Source organism: Vicugna pacos, chromosome 10 (assembly GCF_048564905.1).
Source record: "Vicugna pacos chromosome 10, VicPac4, whole genome shotgun sequence".
Lineage (NCBI taxonomy): Eukaryota > Metazoa > Chordata > Mammalia > Artiodactyla > Camelidae > Vicugna > Vicugna pacos.
In genome coordinates, this window is record NC_132996.1 from 27,493,608 (window position 1) to 27,521,270 (window position 27,663).

At 36.5% G+C, this 27,663-nt stretch overlaps 1 protein-coding gene across 2 annotated transcripts in view; it reads left to right on the plus strand.

Moving 5' to 3' along the window:
* Nucleotides 1-991: 991 nt before the first annotated feature.
* Nucleotides 992-27,663, plus strand: part of FCHSD2 (FCH and double SH3 domains 2) — a 197,332-nt gene continuing 170,660 nt past the window's right edge. For both annotated transcript variants that reach the window (XM_072969249.1, XM_006203362.4), the window contains exons 1-2: nucleotides 992-1,871; nucleotides 3,622-3,719. In XM_072969249.1, coding sequence (XP_072825350.1) covers nucleotides 1,851-1,871; nucleotides 3,622-3,719 — 119 coding nt within the window. In that variant the 5' untranslated portion in view covers nucleotides 992-1,850. The remainder of the gene's footprint in view (nucleotides 1,872-3,621; nucleotides 3,720-27,663) is intronic.

Here is a 27,663-nt window from a genome sequence, read left to right on the forward strand (position 1 = left end):
AGCTCTAGATTAATCTGACTCAATTACAGCTCTGATTCTATCTCCTTCTTGTACAAGAAGCTAGGTTAACAATGTAAACAACCTGAGTTGTTCCATCTTTCCAATTTCCGGCCAAGTGGCTTTGGGTCTCTTTGGGAGACTTGGGTCTCTCCAGGCTTCACTCACTTTCCTCTTTTGCCTGACTCCACTTCTGAGAACAGGTATTTGAGACCTGAACTTCTGATAAAACCGGGGTGATCTCATTCACCCTCCATACAGCACTGTGGCTTCGTAAGAGGTGTTTTCATTCTTCTAAGGACCTCAAGGGAGGCAGATATCCCTACCCCAAGACGGTTTGGATAGAGAAGGAAGGTGGAGTAGGGAAGCTGCCCGGATGAGCATCCTCACTGGTAGGTGAGGAAGCCTGAGTTCACCCAGCCTTTCAGGGGCAGGCAGAGTAGACTGGCACTCAGGGGTCCTGACTCCCATTCAGGGGCTTCCTTCATTGCCTCTGCTGCCTCCTGTACTTTTCCGCAGGGTTATCATCTGCATCTGTTTCTTTATAGCCCAGAGAACACTTAGTTATTGAGAGAATCTAGTCCTGCTGTGCAGCCTTCAGAAACTCTCCACTCCTCTGGCCGCCTATCTGTGAAAAGGGGGGTTCTGGCCTTAAGGACCTCGCGGTCTTCCAGCACAGAGTACGTGCTCTTTGACTTGGAAACCCTAAAGCAAAGAGTCGATTTTTTCTTTGCAGGGAAACTAGATGTCCCCGCTCAAGCCAGGCACCCGCGGCCGCTGCTAAAGGACTAGTCCAGGGTCGGCCCTTGGTCTCTTGGCTGCCCCGCTCATCCGTTGGGGGAGGACCGAGAAGCAGAAAAGGGGTCTCTCCTACTGCCAAGACATACAGACATGCTGACCCCCTCCCCACTGACGAACGCTGCGGTGGGGGCGGCTTCTGCGCGTGCGTCGGCGTAGGGCCATCTCCCGCCCACGTGCGCGTCCCCGATCGGAGGCGCGCGCGCGCGGCGGCGGGCTGGCGGGAAAGCGCGCGGGAAGCCCCCGGCTGGCTCCCCGTGTGGGGGAGGGAGGACAAGAGGCATTTGGAACGTGCCACTCTCAGAGAGAAGGGGAGAATTTTCGTCCTGCGGTGGCTTTTCTACCCGTCTCATTCTCCGACAGATCCGTTAGCTGCCGCCGTCCCCCACCGCGATACGGAGCCCCACGCCGCGGTCACGCTCCCTCCTAGCAGCCTGTCCCGGCCCCTCGAACCCAGCTCTGGCCTGAGCTGTCCCCTCCGCCGCCGGAGCGGGGCGCTGCGCCGCGCGGTGGGGCCGGAAATTCCCGCGGCCTGAGTGGAGGAACCGAAGCGGAGAACACGGCGCCGCCTTCCACCTCCCCGGGTCGGGCGGGGGCGTTGGGCCCAGCGAGGGCTGGGCTGCCGGAGTGGGGGCTGGGGGCCCACATCTGAGGAACCTCGGAGTCGGCCGCGGGCTGGAGCCGCGGCGGGCAGGCACCCGGACAACGGCGTTACTCCTCTAGAGCCGCTCCGCGAGCTGAAGACCCTGCGCCCCAGCTCCCGGGCCCCCGCCCCCTCGCGGTCTCCGCCTCCTTGCTTCACACACCCCCCGGTCCGCCGGAGCCCAGGCCTTCCCAGCGCTCCTCCTCCTTCTCTTCACACTCACTCTCCGGCCCGGGTCCTCCTGCGGTCCGCCGGCCTTGCTCCCTCCGGGGTGAGTCCTCGTTCTCAGGCTCTCCTTACACACACATTTCACACACGCACACAAGCCCGGTCGCTGCGCCACCCCCTCCTCTCGGCCCTTCTCTCCTCGCTAACGCCGCCGTCGGAGGAGGATTGATGTCCCTTCAGCATCATGCAGCCGCCGCCGAGGAAGGTGAGGATGCACCTGGGGGCTTTTGAGGTTTTGGGGGGATGCGTACAAGGAACGCGACTGGGGCAACCGCTGCGCCCCCTCCCCCTTTGCGCAAGAGGCCTTGACCGCTGTCGCCTCGGGTTTTTCACCGAGTTGCCGCCTGCCCAGGCTGGGGGCGCGCGTGTTCGGTGCCTTCTCTAGGGAGGGGCAGCCGGGGCTCGTACCCTCTACCGCGCGGGAGACCCCCAGACATTTCACAAGTTTCGGATGTGCATTTGTGTGTGTGTGTGTGTGTGTGTGAGCGCGCACAGCAGTGCTGCTCGTTGCAAAGTGCTTTCTCGGGGCTGCACCGAGGGGAGGCGGGGGAGCCCCTGCAGCTTTACAGAGCCTTGTGCTTTTGTGATTGTTTGGTCTGCACCAGGTTTGAGCCCTCCACCAGCTTGCCGCCCCCCTCGCCTATTTGCAAATTTACAGAGAATTTGTTTCCAGCCTAGCCTTAAGGTTTTTTTCCCCACGGGGCAACCGAAAAGAAGTTGCAGTAGTCAGTCACCCCTATCCCAGGGGAAAACAAAAAATTAAGCGTTGACCTCTCCTGCCTTTCTCTCGCCTATTCCTGCCCCGCCCCTCCTACGAGGGGGCGAGGAGGCGGCGGTGCTGCCCCTAGGAAAACGAGAACCTGGCAGTGCGTTGCATGTGCACGAGGATCTGGGCTTGGGGTGGGAGTGACGGGTGCTCCGGGCTTGTCAGCAGCTTCCCCGCTTCGCCCTTCCAGAACAATTTCACTGTCCTTTTTCCCAGTTTTCCCAGGGACTGAGGCTGTGTCCTTGTCTTTTTAATCCTACAGATGGTTACTGAGTGTCTACTTTGGGCGTTGGGTGGAGGAGACTGTTCTATCCTCCCCTCTTGGGCAAACATTTGCTGAATGCTTAACTCACTCGTGTCTGCTCCCACTTCTTTCTCTTTCTTAACCCGGGTTCTCCAGTTAAGTGAGTCTTTTCCTTTAATACGCGTACCCTAATCCCTCCTGTAGCCCTGCTCGGGAGGTGGGGGTTCCAGGCCCACTGTAACCTAGATCTCGGCCTGTCGGGGAAGGCACTGGCCAATTTGCATTTGCCATTCTAGCTGTTTAAAGTGGAAACGCCACGGGGACCGGCTTGCTGGGGTGGCTGAAAAGCACTGCATATGCTGTAAGGTCACTTTTGCTTTCTCCTTTATGAGAACGAGATTGTGATTTGATGTGCCGGTAGCGAGTCGAGGGCACCATCCTGAGACTGTGCTTTTTCGCAGCCATTATGAAATAATATATGTAGTTGATTCATGCATATAATTTCCCGATTGTGTAAATTTTGGTCATTAGATATTAGGCATTCTTATGCCCCCTTCCCCCATCTACACTCTGCTCAACTCTCCTGGTGGTTCATGTCTGAATCTTTTTTGGAAGAAATAGAAGACAGACTTTTTTAAAACTCTTAAGACCTAGGTATGTATGGAGCTTGTGCATGAAATGAAATGACTGGCAGTTTATTTTGCACCTCTTTAATCTGTAATTTTTAAACTCCTGTACTTTAATTTAGCCTCTGCTTCAGGTTATTTGGTTTTTTCATTAAGTATCTGCAGTCGACAAAATTAGGTGGCTAATAATGGGTTTATGGTCCTCAGGGGAGAGGCAAGCAAGAGGTATATATTCTGACAAGTGTTAAGTATCTTCCTCAAGTTTTTTTTTGTTTGTTTAAGTTGCAATAAGACCTCATGAATATATGGTATATTTTAGGTGAAAGTTACACAAGAACTGAAAAACATTCAAGTTGAGCAGATGACAAAACTTCAAGCCAAACATCAAGCAGAATGTGATTTGCTTGAAGATATGAGGTAAGGTTATTGTAAATAGTTTGAAAACTTCTGCATCTCTGTTTCAAAGAACCTTTGAGTTACCAAGCCCCAGGAACTGATGGTGGAATTTCCTTTTGGATTTCCTGCGTTAAGGCGGATAGAACTTTGACTCAGCTAGAAATTATAACTGAAACTAACACAATACAAACTTTTCTCCTTTAGTAGAAGAACCTATAATGTACACGCACTATTATGAAAAAAACAAGGATCTTACAAATTTATCAAATTATAATAATTGAAGTAGAAATTCATATTTAAATAATCTTTCTACTGAATTGTAACATTTATTGACCTTAACGATATCACACAGATTTTTAAACTGACACCTGGTTAATGGTTAATATCTGGGGGTGAGCCAGTCAACCTCAGATGATTATATGCTAGCACTGTTTATTACAACATAACAAATGTAACATTGTCTTTGAACATTATTACATTTAGTGGGAAATGTGTTTATCATATTTTATCATTAAAGTTACCTGTATCCATAATCAAGATAACTTTGAATTTAAAAGATAAGACATTTTGTCAGTGTTGTGAAGAACAGTATCTTTCTTTAGAGGGAATTGTGACTCATTTTATTGAAAGAAACACCACTGTTTTATTTAACAATCCTGTAATACAAACTGACAGTTCAACAAACATATTTTTTGTAAAGGGTGGAGGATGATTTGCATGTTGAAACAGTAGCTGCCCTTATTTCCCTTAAGTAGCACATTTATTAACTTGGAATTGTGTCTGTAAGCCTCATCAGTTACCTGTTTTTTCCTGTGGTGCACAAGCACATGTTGGTTTCATGAAAAATATTAACTATTTATTGTTATAATAAAATTATATGTGTTTGGATAGCCGAATTATTCGTAGCCCAAAGATTTTAATATCAAGAGTTCCTTTTTTCCTCCCCCATATTTTGTTTAGGTACTATTTGTGAGTATTTCTACTGTTTACCTGCCTTTTCAGGGTCTCTAACTAAGGCATGTAAATTCATATTCATATGAATATGAATATACCATATGGATATACCAATATTACTGTTTTCTGATTGAAAATGACTCTATTTTAATTCTGTGTTTGGTTTTTTTTTGTTTTTCTTGTGGCCACAGGGAAATTTTTAGACTTTAATTCCTGTTTGAGATACCTGAAACTTACCATATGGTTAAAAATTAAGTTTTTAATGTCTGTTAAGTGAACTAAGTTATTTTAGTAGAAATCTCTAGATGAAGGAAGTAATAAATTTTCAGAAGCAGTTTAGGAAGGTAGAATTAATGTTTAAGATCCTTTATGGGATATGAGTTGTCAGTGGTCATTAAGTCCTGTTGATTATATTCTAAAGACTTCTTGTTGACATTCTTTTCTCTATTTCCCCTATTGCCTGTAGCTTGGCTTATAGTCAAATACATGGACACACAGTCACTGCTAAGTTGATGTAGGTTGTTGCTCCTGCTGCTACTGTTTAGTTGTTTGTATTATTCCTGACTGTATCACATTTCACTTGCATTGTTGCAGTAATATCCTAATTATTGCAGCAGTGTTCTCATCTTCCACTTCCCAGTCTCCCCTTTTAAATCTGTCTTCCACATTGTTACCAGTTAATTTTCTAGTAACATTGCTTATTATATATCAGGTTCTCTTTGATCTTCTGGATAAAGACCAAACACTTTGTCATAGCATGTATGGCCCTTTGCAGCCTAGCTACAAGCTTCATTTCCTGGCGTAGTTACTACCATTTCATGCCCATGCATCCTCCCTCCTTATTCTCCCTGCCCTGGCCACTGAGGACTTCTGGTTATCTAGTTGTGTTCTCTACATTCATGGCTTTGTGCTGTTCTCCTTGGCTGTTGATGCCTTTGCTCCCAATTTTCACCTGGCAAATTCTGGTTATTAACTAAGTTGGCAAGTTTGATCTTCTCTGTGATCTTAAAGAATTTTGATTTTGCACATGCTTCTGGCTTCCCCCCTCTTGTGGATTCCTTGAAGTCAGAAGCTAAGTTTTATTCATTTCTGTGTCTTTCTACCCTTTGTTTAAGCTGGCAGAATTGTTAAATGAATGTAACTGGTTATATTTTAATATAGCTTATTTGTTTTTAGGTGAGTTTTTTTTGGGAGGAGGGTAATTAGGATTTTTTGCTTATTTATTTATTAAGTGGAGGTACCAGGGATTGAACCCAGCACCTCATGCATTTTAAGCAGGCACTCTACCCCTGAGCTGTATCCTCCCCACTCAGTGAGATATTTTATAAGCTCTCTTTGTAGGGGGTTATAGTGGTGTCTGTTGAGCTTGTGTTTTACCTTGATTCATGTAGGCACTTTAAAATGGACTGTGGGTATTTGATGTAGAGTATGTCTGTTTTTATATATAATGCGTAAATATGGAGATTGTTGCTGCTTCAATAATTAGTGAATCCTTTATTATTTTCAAGGACTCAGTGTGTTCTTTTTTGTATTAAATACATAGGATGAATCCCTTCGTTCCAGTGTAGTTGTGAACAGAATACTATATTACCTTCTAAACATAAGTTTAGGTTTCTGATTTGCTTTTTAAAAAAAATGATAATATTGAATTGGAAGTTGAAAATTACCTACTCTTGGTATTCGTGATAACTTTCATTGCTTTAGGAGGCGGTGCTTTGGTTTTTTTGGTCTGTCCTAGCAAGTGGAATGACCTTTTAAAAATTCATTAGAAATCTCTGAACTTGGATTTTATATGTATTATGTTGCAAAGGATCTTGATTGCTTTTCCCTTTTTGAGGCTCCCACCACCCTGTTCCGCAAAATCCCACAAACAGTTCTCCTTCTCACTGATGCCCCCTCCACAAGTGTTATGCTCAATTTAAATTAGTATTAATTCACCCTAAAAAGTCCAGAGTTTTTTCATTTTTAACAAAAAGAAGTGAGTAGACAGAGAACAGTTTTTGAGACTTTAAAAAAAGTTAAAAAAGTTAAAAAAAAAAAAGACCACAATGCATTAAGCTGTAAATAGGAAAATTTTATGCTGAGTTATGGTTAGTTCCCATTCCCCTCCCCCCTTCTCTTCTTCTGGAATTTTGAAAGGAGGAGACCAATTATGATACAGTTTTTTCCTTTGCTTTCCTCCCCTTATTCAGTTCATTTGTTCCAAGGATGCATGTGGAAGCTGGTGTGTTGGGAGTAAAGTATGAGAAGAAAAGATAACTCATTTGTTGTTAATCAGGGACATTTCATGCTCTGGGGAGATTTTATACTGAAGTGTTTCCTGTTGACTTTTGCTGTCAGCAGTAGACAAGCACGCTTTACTTTCTTTTTAGTTTATTATTTTTTTATTCTCTGTTTGCTTTCTTAGGCCACTTATAAGTAAGTTTCTAAATACTGCAGCCTATGTATTGTTTATTAATGTATTTATTATTTATTATGATAGAGTCAGTAAAGAAAGTTCTTTGCAGGGACCCAGAATATTAAAAACTACCTTCTTAGCAGACATTTTTAGGAAGTCACTATATAATATTGAAAAATTATAGAATTTTAGAGTCAGGTAGATACTATCACATTTGTTGATTTTATAGATCAAAATGGAAACCAAGGCATGGTTGATATGAAGTGAATCATACTGAGGTGGACTCTTAAGTCATTTCTCCTAATTTCTATACTAGTGTGTTGTATTTGTATTTCCTGTATCTGTATTCCCTGTATCTGTATTTCCCAAGCTTTTAACCGAGAAACTCATCACGGGTCCCATTTTTGGAAACATTTTGCCTATCAAAAAGTACATTTTAACTAATAATTTGTTTTCTTTTTTTTTTGTTTTGTTTTTTATTTTATTTTTTTTACATTTTTATTGATTTATAATCATTTTACAATGTTGTGTCAAATTCCAGTGTTCAGCACAATTTTTCAGTCATTCATCGACATATACACACTCATTGTCACTTTTTTTTCTCTGTGATTTATCATAACATTTTGTGTATATTTCCCCGTGCTATACAGTGTAATCTTGTTTATCTATTCTACAATTTTGAAATCCCAGTCTATCCTTGTTTTCTTAAACTTTACTTCAGAGAAAAATATGTATGATTTGTCACAGATGTTTTGAAAAATTGAAACTGGCTCAAGAAGCACGTGTCCTTTGTAGACATCTGGAGGTCTAGTGACATCAAGTGAGGAATTACTGTATTATATGTTACCCCCTCTTAAACTGTAAATTCATGGGAGTCCCTGGGGATTGGATTCTGAAATCTGTTGATGGAAGCTCTGGGACTTTTTCATTTTCTCAGAGACCATTATATCTAGAAAGGAAACTTAGAGGTTATCTGGTCTAGAGGGTTAAAAAAAATGGTTTATTGAGATCTAATTCACTTACCATACAGTTAGCCCATTTAAAGTTTTTTGTATATTCATAGGGTTGTACAGCTATCACCATACTTTAGAACATTTTTGTACCCTCTACAAAAAACTTTACCTGTCAGCAGTCACTTCCCGTCATCTTCTCCAGCCTTAAGCAATTACTTTCTCTCTTTATAGAGGTGGAATCTATATAAATGGAATCATACAATATGTGGCCTTTGGTGACTGGCTTTTACTTAGCATAATGTTTTCAACGTTCACCCGTGTTATAGTATTAGTTCTTCATTCTTTTTATGGCAGAATAATATTCCATTTTATGGATATACTACATTTTATTAATCCATTCATCAGATGGACTTTTTTGCTATTATGAATAATGCTCCTTTGAACAAATTTTTTTGTGGTCTTATGTTTTCATTTGTCTTGGGTATATACCTAGTAGTGAAATTGCTGGGTCACATGGTAACTCTATATTTTACTTTTTGTGGAACTTTCGAAGTGTTTTCTGAAGTGGCTATACTATTTTATATTCCTGCTAACTATAATGTATGAAAGTTCCAGTTTCTGCACATTTTTACCAATGCTTGTTATTGTTTGTATTTTGATTACAGCCATTCTAGTGGGTGTAAAGTGGTATCATATTGTGGCTTTGATTTGCATTTCCCTAATAGCTTATGATGTTTAGCATTTTTTCATGTGCTTCTTGGCTATTTGTATATCTTTGGGTATTCAGATCCTTTGCCCATTTTTAATTGTGTTATTTGTTTTTTTCTTATTGAATTGTGAGAGTTCTTTATCTGTTTATCTTATCAGCTATATGATTTGCAGATATATGCAGTATTTGCAGTATTTTTCCCAGTCTGTGGAGGAATCACCTGAGGTGATTCTTATGTGCATTATGTAAACTTTGAGATGAGTGAAGTGATAAAAAGAGTAAGGACTTTGAAGATAGATCAACAATTGAAACCTAGCTCTGCCACTTATTAGCTGGGTAATTTAGAATAAGTTACTAACATTCTCTGAGCCTCATATTTCATGTATATAAAATAAGGTTAATATCTACCTTTTTGCTTTTCAGTAAAAGTTAAATGAGATAGGTGAAATACCAAACATGGTAGGTATTCACTATTGGTAGCTACAGGATGTTGTCTTATACAAGATAACAAAATAAGTTATTGTGTTTTATTAATTCTAAGAAGCACTTTTTTTTTTAACATTCTTATATTTCTGAAATCTGGATACATCTTACAATTGCTTTTGGTTGTGATGTGTTGTCATTTATTCTTCATATGCAGAACTTGCAGAGTAGCTATTAGTAGGCTTGGAAGAAAGTCCCACAGATAATGGTTTGAATACAAGTGTTGGATCACCTGGGATTTTGATGGCACAGAGGATGATATTGTGTGGAAAAACATAGATATCAATGACTGATTCAAATAAGGGATTCAGAAGAGTTTGAACCTGAATGTGACCAGTTTATGCGCTAGTTTATTTCATTTATCTTTTTAAAACTGTGCACAAGAGTAATACATGCTAAAAATCTAACTAATGAAGTTTAAAAGAGCTCTTTTAATAAGTGTGAATAAAAATTATAAGTGATAGGGCATTGTATCAATTTAATTGGAAGCATTTTTTCTTAGTGGAACATAATGTGTCTTGCATCAGTGTTGTTTTAGAGATGATGCAAACTAGAAGTAGCAGTTCAGGTACTGGACTCAGGTCTTTTTCATTCATTCAGCAATCATTATTGCTTCTCAATCCAGTATTTTTTCAAATTAGAATTTAAAAGTGATGTAAATCATGAGAGGGAGAATTTTTTTTAAAACAGAGCCAGGACTTCCATCTTTCTGTGTTGATAGTGATTCTCCTCATGATTGCTGGATGGCTTCTGCAATTCCAAACATGCTATTCTCATACAACATTAGGTGGAAAAACAGAAGGGAAGGACAGTTTCTCCTCATGCAAATTTTCCCTCCCTACCTTCCCTCCTTCCCTTTTATTGGGGAAGACAGTTTCTACCAGAAATTATCCCCAAAGACTTTCCCCTTATATCTCATTGGCTGAGTTTGCTCCATAGGCCCCTGCAGCCTAGCTGCAAAGGAGCCTGAGAATATGATTACCTTCTTGGAGAGGTGATCTTGGCCAGCAAGAAATAGATATTGGTGGCAGTAATATGGCTTTTCTACATTATTGCTTGACCTTTTTGCCACGGGGACCCATTTCTAATTTACTCCTACTGTTTCTCATAAAGTGTAAAAAATGTGTTGACATTAGATTGTGAAAGATAATAGCTGGAATTCCAGTTGTCCCAAGCAGATTGAGAATAAGAGACTCCTCAGAAGCCATTTGTATCCCCTCCTCTCAACTTCTTTTGAGTTCAGTGTCTTAGGTCAGGAGTAGGTTTTTGTATTTACCATAGGTAATGGGCCAGTAGGCCAATGACCTCTTAGGATTCTCCTTTTAGGAATACTGGAGTGGTTAAATATCTTACCACTTCTGGTCTTCTGATAATTTGGGAAAATGGTGGTCTGAGGGCCCTCCAGGCAGTTTCCTTTTTTCTGAACTCCTTTTACTTCTCAGGGAAAAGAATTAATAAGTAGTAAAGTGGCCAAGCTGAAAGCAGGGAAGGACAAATAAGAGATAGAATTACTCCTAGCTGAATATTTTCCCTTTAATAATTGAGGATTGGCAGTTCAGTCTTGAAAGTATCAAGTATGAAACCTTTTACCTGAGGAGGCCGGTCGTGGTAAGTTGGTGTTTTTCTTTGTAAATTCTTCGAATGTTCATTTGAATCCTACAGATGCTGTTCTGTTTTGTTGGTGTCAGTCTTCAGGAATGATCTGATGCATAAGCAGGAGTTAGTTTGTAAGTCTGGTTTGTGCTGTTGACTCTTGAGTGACTAATTTGGGAACAAGGCACAAAAGCTTGTAACCCTCTTTTTTGTTCCACTGCTTCAGATTTCCTGTCATGTGTTGGTCAGGACTAACTTAATAAAACCTTAGTTGATATTTTTATTTCATTTTATTGTTTCCTCACAGTATTACTTGGTCATGCTTTATTTTACCATTCCATTTGATCTCCTTTTTGGCATTCGTGTACAAGTGTCTTGTCATCCAGATGTTTTCTGTTTTGTGAACTTTGAAATAATCCCGATTCAAAAAGAAAATGTTATTTCTTGTGTTACGAAAAGTGTTACCATGTCTGTGGTCCCACAGGAAACAATTGGGAATTTGTGTCCTTTGATTATATTTTAGTGTTATTCCCCTGCACATTGGGGAATGGAGAAGGGGGCTAGAAGCAGACACTTTTTATTGTATTCCTTTTTTTGTAAGTTTTAAATTTGGAACTATGTGAATATTATCTACTCTGAAAACTAAAATTAAATGATTCAGTCTAAGTAAGTATTTTATTGCATTTACAACTAATATAAATAAGACTTTATATTAGTTGATGCTCGAATGTCATTTTTGGCTTTTAATTCATTTTTGGTGAAGTTATTTTCATCATCAGGCTTTACAGTTTATTTCTAATGTATGCCAAGTATTCCAGGTATTAAGAATACTTGATTCACAAGATTTTCTTCCTAAAATGACTGGTCTCAAGCTGGGTGTAGTTCAGAGTTAGGGAAACTTACTCTGTATACTTTATCTTCCTTTCTTTTTGTGTTGTGGAACTGTTTTGTCCCCAAAGAAGCAAACATTAGGTGGTTAGATTCTTGTCCAGGTGCAAATTTTATTCAATTAACTGTATTCAAAGGTTTTACATCATAGTCATCATTTAAAGTATTGTTTTTGTGGTAGAATGTATTTTGCATTATTAGCCAACTTTCTCCATGGAAAATTCTTTTACCTGTTTTACTGTAGAGGTATTTTATATAATAATTTTCTCAGCTGTATTGAACTAAAATATTTTCAGTATTTCATTTTCTTCTCTTGCATTTTAAGCTATACCTATCTGTTTTTCAAGTGGTTGTTTTAGGTGTTACATCATGCATCTTTAATCTATCATTGTGTACTTAGAGTTAATAGTATATTATACCATGCCACTTAAGATACTTAAAACAATCCAATTCTATTTATTCCATCCCAGACTTTGTGATACATACTGTTTAAAACCTTGAAATACAGTGTTAGTTTTTATTTAAACGCAGTTATTTATTAAAGAGATTCAGAGAAGGAAAAAACTATTTTTTTCTCACTCATACTTCATTTATTTTTGGAAAATATGTTATTGAGCAAAAAACTCTTTTGGATTTACCAATTTTGACTCTTTTCTTTCCTTCTTGAGACCAACACATAGATTTGCGTTTCTGCCTGGTATTATTTCCTTTTAGTCTGAAGAACTTCCTCCAGCATTTCTAGTGTAATTCTGCTGGTGACAATTCTCTTAGCTTTCACACATCGGAAAATGTCTTTATTTTAACCTCATTGTTTGGATATACCACTTTTTACTTTTTTGCTTTATACTGTAACATTTTTTAAACTGAGACGTAATTGACATATAACAGTCTTTTCATTTTAGATATATAGCGTAAGGATTTGATATATGCATATATTGCAAATGATAACAATAAGTAACTTTAATCATTACATGTAGTTACAAATTTTTTCTTGTGATGAGAACTTTTAAGATCTACTCTCTTAGCAACTATCAAATATTGTTATTTTTTTCCTTTGATAATAAGCATTCTAACAAGTGTCTGTGGTGATTTTGTGGTTTTGATTTGTGTTTCCCTGAGGATTAGTAATACTGAGGACCTTTCATTTATCTGGCCATCTGTCTGTATTTCTTCTTTGGAGAAATGTCTCTTTATATTCTCTGCCCAGTTTTAAATCAAATTGTTTTTATCTATTGAATTGTGTTAGTTCTTTATGTTTTGGATAATAGTCCCTCATCAGATATGATTTGCAAATATTTTCTGTTGTTGTGTAGGTTGCCTTTCCATTTTGTTGATGGCTTTTTTTTTTGCTGCGGAGAAAATTTTTAATTTGATGTAATCTCACTTGTTTATTTTTGCTTTTTTTGCCTCTGCTTGTGGCATCTATAATTTAAAATATTAAAGGTGATAGAAGAAGGGTGCCATCCTCTAGTCATTCCTTGAGTCATACTCTACTCATTATTATCATTATAATAATAATAATAATAACAATAATAATAATAAGTCTAATTCAAGGAATGATCAGAGGATGTCACTCAAGAATGACATAGAGTTCTTATATTTCCCTAACATATATGTATCTTGGACCTATTGGCTTTTTGCTGTATATCTGTGTATTATTATTTTTCATAGCTGCCCTCAGGGTTAAAATATACATCCTTAACTATTTACTATCTATGTGCAGTTAATATTTTACCGCTTCAGATAAATTGTAGAAGTGTTGTATCTGTGTAGGTCCGTATCTACTCTTCTTTCCTTTAAGTTAAAGTGGCTATTTACATTACATATACATGCATTATAAACCCAAGACAATATTACAGTTTTTGCTTTTAACTTCATATGGTTTGTAAATAAATTAAAAGGAAAAAGGCAAAAATTTAAAAAGTCTTTTCTGTTTACTGAGATATTTACCATTTTCAGTGCTTTTTATTCTTTTCTGGTGTTTTGAGTTTCCATCTTGTATCATTTCCTTTCACCTTGGAGAACTTTAGCATATCTTGAAGTTCAGGTGTGCTGGTGACTATTTTAGTTGTGTTTTATGTGAAAATTTCATTGTTTAGTCTTCATTTTGCTGGGTATAATTGCTGGGTAATGAATTCTGGCTTGACAATTTTTTTTAATTGAAGTATAGTTCATTTACAATGTTGTGTTAGTTTCTAGTATACAGCAGAGTGATTCATATATATGTATATACTTTTTCAGATTCTTTTCCATTATAGGTTATTATAAGACATTGAATATAGTTCCTTGTGCCATACAATAGGTCTCTGTTGTTTATCTGTTTTGTATATAGTAATGTGTATTTGTTAATTTCAAGCTCCTAATTTATCCCTCCCTTCCTTTTCCCTTTGGTAACCATAAGTTTGTTTTCTATGTCTGTCTCTTTCTGTTTTGCAAATAAGTTCATTTGTATTATTTTTTAGATTCCACATCTAGGTGATACCATATATTTGTCTTTCTCTGACTGACTTCACTTAATATGATAATTTTATCAACAGTCCATTCATGTTGCTGCATATGGCACTATTTCATTCTTTTTTATGACTGAGTAATAATTCCATTGTGTGTGTGTGTGTGTGTGTGTGTGTGTATACACACACTGCATCTTTTTTATCCATTCATCTGTTTATGGACATTTAGGTTGTTTCCATGTCTTGGTTATTGCAAATATTGCAGTGCTGCTGTGAACTTTGGGATACATGTATCTTTTGGAATTAGAGTTTCTCCAGATATATACCCAGGAGGGGGTTTATCAGATCATATGGTAGTTCTACTTTTAGTTTTTTAAGGAACCTCCATACTGTTTTCCATAGTGGCTACACCAGTTTACATTCCCACCAACAGTGTAGGAGAGTTCCTTTTTCTCCATACCCTCTCCAACATTTATTATTTGTAGACTTTTTGATGATGGCCATTCTGACTGCAATGAGGTGATATTTCATTGTAGTTTTGATTTACATTTCTCTAATAATTAGTAATGTTGAACATCTTTTCATGTACCTGTTGGCCATCTGTATGTCTAATTTGGAGAAGTGTCTGTTTAGGTCTTCTGCCCATTTTTTGATTGGGTTGTTTGTTTTTTGATACTGAACTGTATGAGCTGCTGGTATGTTCTGGAAATTAAGCCTTAGTTGGTCACATCATTTGCAAATATTGTCTTCCATTCTGTAAGTTGTCTTTTTGTTTTGTTTGTGATTTCCTTAGCTGTGCAAAAGTATGTAAGTTTGATTAGGTCTCATTTTTTATTTTTACTTTTATTTCTAGGATACATGGCATTTTATTTATCTGTTCATCAATTGATGGCCATTTGGGTTGTTTCACTTTTGGCTGTTATGAATAACACTTTTGTAAACATTCATGTACAAGTTTCTTCATGTACATATATTTTCATTTCTCTTGGGTATATACCTAGATGTGGAATTGCTAAGTAATATCTTAACTCTGTGTTTAAATGTTCAAGGAATTACCAGACTGTTTGCCAAAGGGACTGCACCATTTTATATTCCCAACAGCAATGTATGAGGATTCTGATTTCTTCATATCCTTATCAACCCTTGTTGTTGAACATTAATTATATCTCAGTGCCTCCCAGAAACTATGCATTCTGTCATCACCACCACCACCACCATCATCATCATCATCATTATCTTTGTTGTTCCCATTTTATAGATGAGGAGACTGAGACTCAGATTGGTTAAGTGATTTGTCCAAGATCAGAGAACTAAGCAGTGCAACAGCTTGGTTTGAACCTGGTAGTGTGCCTGACTATAAAATTTAAGTAAGTTCTTTGGCTCCTTAAAAACTAGTGGTGTGTGATATATCATTTGAAATCCAGTGAAATTTCGTAGTATTTCCAAGCAGTGAGAAAACCTATGTAGATATTTTTTCAGCCTTTATTATATCTTGGTAGGAATCTATTGAATATAGAAACATCTTTTCCCTGGTTTTGATAGCTGTACTCAGTTTTCTTGAAAGTGGAAGACAGATGTCTTTCACTCAGGATTATTGTAAGTAATTGGGGGCATACGTTTTCAATGCCCACCGTGTCCAGATGTTCTGGAGGGAGTGTCTTGTTTCGAGAACTACCGCTTAGAATACATACCAAAGAAAGAAGTGTAAGATTTAGTGCTTTGCAGATATTTCAGTCTGGCTGATTAGTACGGGAGTGGAAGATACACTGTCTGGCGTTTCATGTTTTTTTTAAGATCCAGGGTGGGTTGAAGGGTTGTGTGAAAAAGTGGATTTTTAGGGATCTCTTGGCTCTTCCAGTAATTATATCTGGGGCTTAGATTGTATTTTGAGATATTTTCATTCAAAAATGCCTTATCTTTGTTGTTGTTGTTGTTGTTATACGTTAAGACTAAGCAGTTTTGTTGTGACAGAACGAAGGACACTGTTTCTGAATAGAGCTAAAGCCTTGCTATACAGCAAGGTTTTTTCTGGCTACCTAATTACCTTTATTTTTGACTTTTGGGCAGCATACCTAAAATAAAACGTACTCCGCAGATAGCTTAGAATCAGCTTATACTGGGTGATAGAAATGTGTATAATCTCATGATACTTTATGTTAGTAAACTCACTTTAATAAAAATTTTCTTCTTTACGTGTTTGAAACCAATAAATTAACAAAAGTTACTGAAATGCTTCTTTCGTAGAAAATAAGTGGCTATTAGCCAGTTACATTGTTTCATTTTGATTAGCTATATGCATGGGGACAAATATTTTTCTGAGAAGAGAATAATTATAAATTTACTTTCAGTAAAATACTCAGATTTTCGAAGTTTCATTAGTTTATAAAAATATACATGAATAATAGTAACTAATTGTAAAACTTAGTTAAAATTTTAAAAATGGCTTTGACAATGGCCTATTTTGTTAATGTAGTGTCTTTTGACATTGACTTAAGTCTAGTCTTGATACATTAGTTCACATGTATTAAAATTAAGACTTCAAACCTCCTATATGTTATACACTGGTATTGTTTTAAGGAAGAGAAGCAAGGAAAAAGACTGCAGTGTTTAATTTTATGTGAGTAGCTGTGCCAGGTAGAAGGCTGTGAAAGATTTATAATGTACTATCTTTTAAATATACAGTATAATTCAAGATGAGGAATAAGATGAATTTTGCAGTAACGATGTTTAAAGACAAATAATATAGTAATAAATTGTGTTAGCTTTTATTTGCATTCTATAGAAATAGCAGAAATTTTCATTTGATTAAAATGTTTGATATGTGTTCTCTGCCATGATCTCAGAAGAGTATGTGTTCTACTTTAATAAAAGATTATCTGACTAATGAATGTCTCCTAGTCTTTTCCTGGCAAAGAAAACTTGGCATTTTAAATTAGATCTTAAACATGATATATCATAGATGAAAACATTTAAAGTTGTGCTGCTCAAAGGTGAACTTGATTTTGGATCTCCTGACAAAATGATTTTGTCAACCTGATTAATATTGATAAATCTTAATGGAAGTGATTTTTTTACTTGAAAATGCATCTTCAGGTGGCGTTTTTTTAACCCTCTCTTTTCTAGGTATTTTTGTGTGTGTGTGTCATGGGATCAACACTTTTGAAAAATGAGAGGACATAATCTTCTATCATCATGCAATTTTTACTAAATTGACCTAATACTACTTAAAGAATGTTATAAAACCATTGGAAGGTTTCTTGTAACTCTTCATCTTAGGGCCTATTCGTGATCAACTTGGATTTTAATTTTTTTGTGATTAAAACGATCTCTTTTCAGGTAACTCATTTTGACAATATTTTTTCTCATTATTTATAGTACACCAAGAGCTGAAAGGCAAAGAAGTTTAAAGATGTCCAATTGAAATAAGTCAGTTGGTCAACACATGTAACTAGAGAAAAAGCTCTATTTTAGACTGCGTTTAATCAATTTGAGGGGTGATGCTCCCCAACTCCTGTGGCTTTGGGAAGTGGAATGAGGTATCAGGGAAGGAATGGGTATGTGTTGAGGAAGATCGTAGAGGTTTTCCAAATTCCTGAATATTCCCATCACGGTGTGATGACCTTGTCGTCTTTGCAATATATTGTATTCCTAGAATTAAACGTAACTTATTCAGATTTCGATGCTAACAGTGCATTGCGTAAGTGTCACCTGTACACTTAACATTACAGGTGCTTGGCCCTGCTCTTAAGATTCAGAGTTGGTTGATTTGGGGGAGAGATCTGGACATACATATTTTTGAAAGCATTGCAGGTGATTCATATTTGTAAGTAAGGATGAGAACTGCTGTCCTAGGAGTTAACACAGTTGTTTAATAATGCATTTCAGATCTTAGGCCTTCCAGGAAGTGACCTTCAGCATTCCAGGAAATAATGCTAAGAGATACTGTACGAGAGGTGGATTTCTAAGCTGTAGGAAATTGTCAATTGGATGATCAACCCCGAATAACTGAGTAGATTATTTGTAGGTTGAAAATCAGTGAAATAATGGGTAATCTTTCAAGTTTATTTTTATTTTTAACACAACCTTGTTGGAAGAGTAAGAACGTGGTGGTCTGACTTGTTTTTAAGTGTTCTTTTCCTTCTTTTATGTGTATGTAACTTTAAAAACTATATATATAAATTGATTTAATTTTTTGTTTTTGTTTTTGGTGGGACATTCCAGGAAGGATGAGTAGTTTTGTAATTACAATTCTCTGATTCCAATTGGGAACTTGTTAGATGTGCAGTTTCCCTGGCTTTATCCCTGTTGACTGAAAAAAAATACACAAAGTGAGAATTGTGAGTTAAGTTTTATTTGAGGCAAATTGAGGACTATAGCTCAGGAGACAGCCTCTCAGAGAGTTCTGAGGAACTGCTGTGAAAAGGTCATAGAGGAGGTCAGTATATATGAGATTTCGGTGAAGGGAGATATGTGCAGTCAAGCACGTACTTTGACAGAAGGTTACTGCCAGTTACCAGAAGGTTGCTGCTACTCAAAAAGAGCAGATGTCTCCATTAATGATTTTAGTGCTTTTCTAGACATGCGAAGATGCAAGAAATTGGGCTCATTAAATCATCTCCTGAAAATGTCTAACTATCTGAAGGCCTGTTCTGCCAGTTTTTCCCAGAGCACAGAGTGTCTCATTCCTGATCTCTGCCCTGAACTCCTTTCAGGGTGTGTTGAAGGTCAGCAACTGCCCTGGTGAGTGACCTAATCCTTATGGAAGCAGATGGCAAGTGACAATTTTTAGTTGGCATTTCAAACCTACTTTACAGACTCTGGGAGTTGGACCCAGCAAGCCCTTTTAGGTGATTCTCATGTATATTAAAGTTTGAGGACCACTGTTATAATAACTGTTGTTTACAGTGGTGCTTTTTACTTATTTACCTAGTACTTAACTAATTCATCATTAGATATGTGACCACTTGCAAAATTTTAGGTAATGCTGCAGTATTTTTGTGTACACACACCGAGTATCTAAAGATATAGACTTTTTTTTTGGCCCTTAAAAATTATTAGTACTCTGTGAAGACTTTATTTTTTTAAACTTTACAGTTGCTTTCCTATTTATAAAATGCTTAAACATCTATTATTTCAGTTAAATCTCAGCAGCTGAAGAGGTAGGTATTATTATTCACTTCATATAGGTAAGGGAACCTAAACCTAAAGAGATTCATTAATTTGTCCAAATCACAATTTTAATTTTTAAAATACTTTATTAAAGTTATATGTTTAGAATGCTTTAATCTGGGAAGCCTTTTCTGTACTCCTCTACTCATTACTTTTTAGGTGTCTTTCCTTTATACAATGTTGAAATAATGGACTGTCTAGCTAAGGGGGACATAACAGAAACAGTTCTTGAAATATGAGATGAGGGAGAAGATTGCATTTACCAGAACTCCTTTCTGGGATAAATATGAGGGAAATAAGCAGAATTAGATATCTGTGTGTGTGTGTGTGTGTGTGTGTGTGTGAGAGAGAGAGAGAGAGAGAGAGAGAGAGATTTCAAGGGATATATACTTAATTGCCTTTTAAAAGATTGAGTAAAATTAAGTCTAGGACTAAGTTTTACTTCCTAAGATATGGAAGTTTGGTGCTAGATCTAAATTGCTGGCATAGGGAAGAATGCTGAGCTCTACAACTGATGGCCCTTATGCTCTCTGCCCTTCCTCTTTTCAGCAGCGTTCTGCCCCTTTTCTAAACAGACATTGAACAACAACAACAAAATTGACTTGAGGAAGTGCCAGATTAGCTTGCTTGGGGAGCCTGTGTGCTCTCGTAACATCCTGTACTTGTCACTGTTAGGCCCTTGTCACATTGTATATTAATCTGTGTTTTTATTTTTTGTTTTTTTGATTTTTTCGGTATGTTTTCCCTCCAGTTTTTTGAGAGCAAGACTGTATCTTTTATATTTGTATATATCACAGACTGGTACTTAGATACTGAAGAAATACTGTTATCAAATGATACATTGTTGGCCAAATCAATATTTAAGAAATTTTAAAATGTAGATTTTTAAATTGTTAAACTCGTTTATTTTCCACTGTTTACATAAAGACCTTATACTACACTATAGTAGCTAATTTTCAGTGTAACATAGTGATTGGTGTCCTTATTCACATCCTTGTATATTTATGTAACTGTCTTTTTATAATAAATTTGCAGAATTGATGGGTAAAACATTATATACTGTTTAAATTGTTGTGGGGTGGAGAGTATAGCTCAGTGGTAGAGCACATGCTTAGCATGCATGACATCCTGGGTTCAATCCCCAGTACCTCCATTAAAATAAATAAATAAACAAGCAAAACTAATTACCTTCCCTCCCCACCAAGAAAACCCCAAAACACACAAACAAAAAATAAATGGTTGTTTATACTTGTTACCATATTGCCTCCCCATGCCCCCACCCCTGTCTGTGTAGATATACTTATTTCCAGACACGAGAACAGCATATATTCTCACTATTCTAATGTTGTTCTAATACTAGTCATTCTAATAGGCAAAATGGTCTTACTGTTTGAATCTGAATTTCTTTGGTTATTAGCAAGCTCAGGTTTTTCATCATATTTGACTATTTTACATTATTTTACATTTTTTGTTAATCGTCTGTCCTGTCTTCCTCCATTTGGGCTGCTGTAACAAAATACCACGGATTGGGTAGCCATAAACAACAAAAATTTATTGCTTACAATCCCAGATGCTGGGAAGTTCAAGATGAAGGCACCAGCATGGTCTCATTCTCTGGTGAGGGCCCTTTTCCTGTTTCATAGCTAATGTCTTCTTGCTGTGTCCTTACAAGGCTAAGGGGCTAGGGATCTCTTTGGATCCTCTTTTATATGGGCATTAATTCCATTCATGAGGGGTCTGCCTGCATGACCTAAGCATCTCCCTAAAGCCCACTGACTAATGGCATCACATCGGGCATTAGGCATTAGATTCCAATATATGAATTTTGGGAGGATATAAATATTCACACATCCTATGTCCTTAGCCTAATTAGGAGTTTTGTAGGGTTTTTTTTTAGGCTATTTGTTTTGTTTATTGCAAATACTTTCCCCTAGTTTGTTTGTTTTTTGAAGTTGCCTTTTTTAAATCCTAAAAATTAAAAATCTAGGTTGGTACATACTCATAGGACATATGTAAAAAAACCTAATGGTACCAAAAATTGAAAATGGAGCCATAAAAATACTTTAAAAAAGAGAAATGATATTCCATTATTAGATAAAGTAGAATTGAAGTCTAATTATTAATAAGGATAAAGATACTTAAAGATAAATGGAATAATCCATCTGAAAGAACCAGTAAGCATGAAGATTTATTCACATAATAACATTAAAAAAGCACAAATTATAAAATTGTAAGGAGAAATTGAAAAAAAGAAGAAAACACTAATGAACTTATCTACAAAACAGGAATAGACTCACAGACATAATAAACAACTTATAGTTACCAAGGGGAAAGGGGGTGGGAAGGGAAAAATTGGGAGCTTGAGATTTGCAAATACTAACTACTATGTATAAAATAAAGAAACAGATTTCTTCTGTATAGCACAGGGAGCTATATTCAATACGTTAGTAACCTATAATGAAAAATAATATGAAAATGAATATATGTATGTATATGTATGACTGTAACATTATGCTATACACCAGAAATTGACACATTGTAAACTGACTATACTTCAATTAAAAATAAAATAAAATAAAATTGTAAGGAGAAATTGACAAATTTGTAATCGTGGTGAGAGATTTTAACATCAAGCAAATTAAAAAAACAAATAGAAAGTTTAAATTCCATAATTAATAAGCTTAGTTACATACATATAGATTGTATATCTAATATAGAGAATTCTTTTCAAACACAAAAATTGATTACATAATTATTAGTTCATAAAGGAAGTCTTAACAAATGTCATGAAAAATATACCATACATTTTGTGTAGTACATGGCTAAGAGTGGGCTCAGGGACCTAATTCTGGTACTGCCATAGCTGTATGACCTAGATGAGTTATCAACCTTTACAGATTTAGTTTTCTCATCTGTAAAATGGTGGTGATAATAGTATGCACCTCAGAGTTATGAGGATTAGAGTTTAGATCAATCCCTTGCATATGGTAAGGGCTCAGTAAATGTTTAACATTATCATTATTATAATATTATCATCATACTGTTTGATCCCAATGCAGTGAAGATAGGGATCAGTAATAAAGAGATAAACACCCCTAAAGAAAAGAACCTCCATATATACTACTCAGTAATAAAAAGAGTGAATTATGGATATACACAACAATGTGGATGAAGGAAACATGCTCAATGAAAGAAATCAGATACAAAAGAGTATGTACTGTATGATTCCATTTATATTAAGTCTTTAACAGGCAAAATTAATTTACAGTAGAAAATAAATCAGTACAGCGATTTTCTCTGCAAGTTAAGGGAGGAAATTGACTAGGAAGGGGTATGAAGGAACTTTCTGGGATGATGCTGTCATTCTGTGCATATCTTGATGGGCATTTGGATTGCACAGGTATATATGTTTGTCAGAACTCACATATGTATGTATAAAATTTCACATTTTAGTCTATGTAAATAGTTTTACATAAAAAGACTTAATAGATTATTTTTATTTGGTAGCAAAAAGCTGGTAACAACTTAAAGTGCTTTGATAAGGGGGATAGATGGATATATGAAGAGTGCTATACATATATGATGAAATATAATGTAGCAGTTAGAAGGAAAGAAATCTAGGGGGATAGATGGATATATGAAGAGTGCTATACATATATGATGAAATATAATGTAGCAGTTAGAAGGAAAGAAATCTCTCTCTTGGGTAAATCTCAGTCTTAGTGTTTCCTGGAAAAGCCAAATTGCAAAATGACATAATAGTACAAACTATTGAGAGATACCCGTATGTTTAAAGTATTATGAAAACGTGGGTAGGAAGGACACGGTATTGGTTGCCTCTGAGAGGGAAGAAGGGAGAGTAAGCAGAACAGGTGGATTTTAGTGTTATCTGTGGTGTTATATTTCTCTAAAGTATGTCTGAAGCAAATAAGATGTAAGTTTTACATTCGTGGTAACCACATGGATTTTTGTTTATATTTTTAATTGTACTGTTATGTTAAAAATGTTAATAGAGAATTAAAATCACCATACAGTCCAGTCACCCAGAGATGATCACTGTTAAATGTATGTTGCTTTCTTTTCATATTTTTGAAAGCAGCATCTGGAGATAACAGATGAGTAAGCTTCACTCTCATTTCCATTTTTGCTCTATCAGCTTTATATAACATTTGTAAAGCAAATATTTCCCAAAGTGAGCTTCTCAAACTTAAATCAGGCATGTATTCAAATACAGAGGTTTTAATTTTAGGGAAATACTACAAAGCAACTTTCAGAATGCAGATTTTCCAATAAATGATAATACAGATGTGCATTAGGCTCTAAGCAGTTCAAAGTCTTGGATATTCAGTGATAGATTTTGAATTTTCCACAATATTTATTTGTAAATAAATATATGTAATACCTGCAGAATATGATTCTTCCCTTGTCTTTGTCAAAATGTTAAGTTATTATACAATGTTATGATTAGAATTGTAGTATTCTGGCCACCAATTTTATAATTCTGTGGAGATTCTGTAATTTCCTATAGCTGTTTTCTGTCGTTATGATTAAAGATTCTTTAATACTGACTAAAGAGCCTAACTGGAGGAAATTCTGGCTTCATTTTGTTTTTAATGTCCTACTCCTCCACACCTTCCTCCCCCAGGTCCAGTAAGGGAAATCTCAAAGTTATGTAAAAATTCTTTCTGGCCTCAGTTACCTTTTCTGTGAACCGAAGGTGTTTTCTGTGTGATTTCCAGAGTTGATCTCTGTTCTCTGATTTTATTTCTGAGTAATTCTGGAAACTCCTGGATACAAATACTAGCTTTTATAGAATATAAAATCCTGTGAATATTGAGGCCTTGCTTCTACCAACTGACTTCACAGGTTCCTGCTCTACCAGATACCTTGTCAGATTTTTTTAGATTCTGAAGATAGAGTGCTTTTTCTTCATTAAGACTTAATAGATTTGAAAATTGTTGTTAATTCTGCAGTAGTCCAACAAATGTTTTAAAATCTGATTGTGTGTATGATGTGTAAAACTTGTAAATAGTTACAATAATTTGAATTTATTAACATAATTATGTAAGGTACCTTTTGTGAATTTTTGTACCATATATTTGTAGCCTAGTAATAAACACTGAGTTCTTCACATTTCCAAAGTGCATTTATATCCATTTATTTCTTTAATCTTCAGCCTGGTAAGATAGGTATAATTTTATAGATATAAAAATTGAGGCTTGAAGAGGGAAAGATACCTATCCAAACCCAGGATTAGAACAATTAAGGTCTTCTGATTTCTGATCTGTTCACTTTCTACTTCCCTAGTGTGTCTTTCTTTTGGAGGTCTTCCCTGGGATAGTGAGATCATCGAATAAAGAGCCTGGTAGGTTGTGGGGCCTGGTGGTTTCTTATATTAAGGGTATACTGTGGACAGTGGAAGGGAAGGCAGTAAAATAGGGAGAGAATGTACAGTTGGTAATTACCCTGTTGCATTGTCCTTATTCTCTTTATCTTAGGCTTCATTTTTATCACTAATTTTTACAACACATTATTTATTGTGAAAACAATGTTAGGTAAAATTGGTTCTAGGTTCTCTTCCCAGTTCTTCTCCTTGTCTAACCTTCTCCTTGTCTAGAGCTACTTATTGGCAATTTTATGTGTGTCCTTTAATTGCTCTGATTTGTACTTTCCTCATTTATAGAATGGAAATAATCTTTTCTTGTTACTTCACAGGGTTGTTGTGAAGGGCAGATAGGATAAGATAGGAAAGGACTTTGAAAAACTTGAAGTGCTTTACAAACAGGGTGATTATTATTGTTTCTATACTGGAGTCTCCGTGGCTCAGTCCATTGCTAGATTGCTTCTAAATTAATGTATTCTACTGAAATGTAATGAAAGTGTGTTGTATAATTTGGCATTTCACCATTTAGTACTCTAGCTATCTTGCTTTGCGTTAAGTTTGTACTGTCTTTTATGATTAGGAGATACAGAGCTGGGTGGTAATACCTTGTGTGTTATTTAATTGTACCAGGTATAAAGAGTATGTAGTGTTTCTCACTAATGCCAAGTGGCAGGGCAAGTGAGCTGGACTGGAATTGTACTGTTAGCTACTAGCACCTGTATTATAATGAGTTCTGTGCACAGTGGGGAATGACTGTGTAGTTCTCAGGAGCTGTTTAAAGGTTATTTAATAACAGAAAACATTGCTTTGCATTTTTTGTCTTAGCAGTAGTATTTACTGGGACCTTAAGCATCTTGTTTCAGGTATTGCAAAAGTGAATATATTGCAAAAGTGCTTTTCAAAAATTTAAGGACTTTTACAAACCTCTGGAGGAGGATTTGCTTGATTCTTGGATTCTTAGAGGAGTAATACGTTAAGTAAATGTGGCTTGTTATAATTAGATTTTATGAAGTCCTCATTACCTTGATAACCAAAGTCAGACAAAGATTCCACAAGAAACTACAGATCAATATCCTTTATGAACATTGATGCAGAAATCCTCAACAAAATACTAGCAAACTGAATCCAATAACATATTCAAAGGACTATATACTATGACAATGTGAAATTTATTCCAGGAATGCAAAAGTTCAATATAAGAAAATCAAGAAGTGAAATACACCATATTAATAGAACAAAGGGAAGAATCACATGATCATCTCAATAGAGGTGGAAAATGCATTTGACAAAATTCAGCACCCTTTCGTGATAAAAGCACTCAGTAAACTAGGAATTAAAGGAAACTTCCTTAATATGACAAAGGGCACATATGAAACCCCCACAAATAATGTTATACTCAATGATGAAAGACTAAAAGCTTTCCTCCTAAAGGAATAAGACAGGAGGATGCCCACTTTCACCACTGCTGTTCTCTTACGACTTTGACATTCAGTAACTCTGCTGGGAAGTGGTATTTGCTTCATTAGGGTTTGTTTTGTTTTGTTTTGTTTTGTTTTGTTTTGTTTTTAAGTTTTAAAAATTCATCGGCTCCATGGCAGCATTTTTCTCATGAGTGTCCCTTGGCTACTGTTTTTCCTGTTGTGTTTTTTCTTCTTTTAAAAATTTTGTTTGTATTGATCTATTCTTGCTTCCTTCGGGTTTATTTTTCAGTGAAGAGGGTTTTTTCCTGTACTACTTTTTAGGATATCAGAAGTACGTATCTCAGAGTAGCTACTGTCTTCTAAATTTACAGTAATTTTGACCCAGTAATGACCAGGGTTGAGTGAATGAGTTTATTTTATGTCTTCTCAGCCAGAGAAGATTGGCTGCTGCAGGGCGTTCATAGTGTAAGCTATCTCACTATGAATTTTTTTTTTTGCTGCACTAGCAGCCTAATTTGTGCCAGCGTAGCTTGTTTTGTGTGATTTCTAACTTAATACTTTCTCCTCTATTTCTTCAGTCTATGAACAGCAAAGCTCCCTCCGCTAGCCCACGTCCCCTGTTTTTGTTGTTGTGAATGCGGTTTAAATTTTATACCTAAGGAAGTGCAGTTGAAGAAATATACTCCCCCCAACTCCTTCGAGTTTTGGAGCATCAAGCCTTGTATTTACCCTCTTTCTCCAATTAAATTGTCTCTCCTTTGGCCTGTCTTCCACTTATAGTTCATATCTTTCCTAGTTTTATTAGCAATCGTGTTTGCATTTACGTTTTTTTCTCTTTGTTGCTTTTAGGTAATTCTGAGAGGAGAAGGGAGATCTGACTTTGCTCTGTCAACTAAGACCAGAATTACTTAAAATGTATTTTTTGTTAGTGCTTTGTGTATTCATTCAGTTAGTCAAAGTATTTAAACTGGATTAAATTTCATAATTATAAACTGTGGTTGTAATATTTTCACTTATTTAACAAATACTTTTCTAGCATTTACTATGTGCCAAGTCTGTTCTGAGTGCTTCACAAATATGTACCCATTTAATCCTCATAATAATTCTATGAGGTAGATGTTCTTTTTATTCCTATTTAATTGATAGGAAACTGAAGCACAGTCAGGAAAATTAACTTGCCCAAGATTACCTAATTAATAAGGACACTTTCTACTTTTCATTCTGTGACTGTAGCATTTGTGGGTCTTGGCATCATCTGTTTATACCTTATACTAATGAATCCCCTGAGAGCAGAATCCATGTCTCATTCATTTTTATAATCCCAGTGCATATTTAGTAGAATACCTGAAATTCAGAAGATAATGAATGTTGGTGAATTAATATTTTTTATTAGGAGCCAAATAGTTTCCTCTCTGTCAGACTTTGTATAGCTTCAATTATTCATTTTACTTGCCTTGTTTAAAACAATTTTTTTGATATTCTCATGTCATCATTTTAATACTATTGCCCTATTTGTGGTAATAATACCTCTAAAAACAGCTGTTGTATTCCAGAACAAAATTAT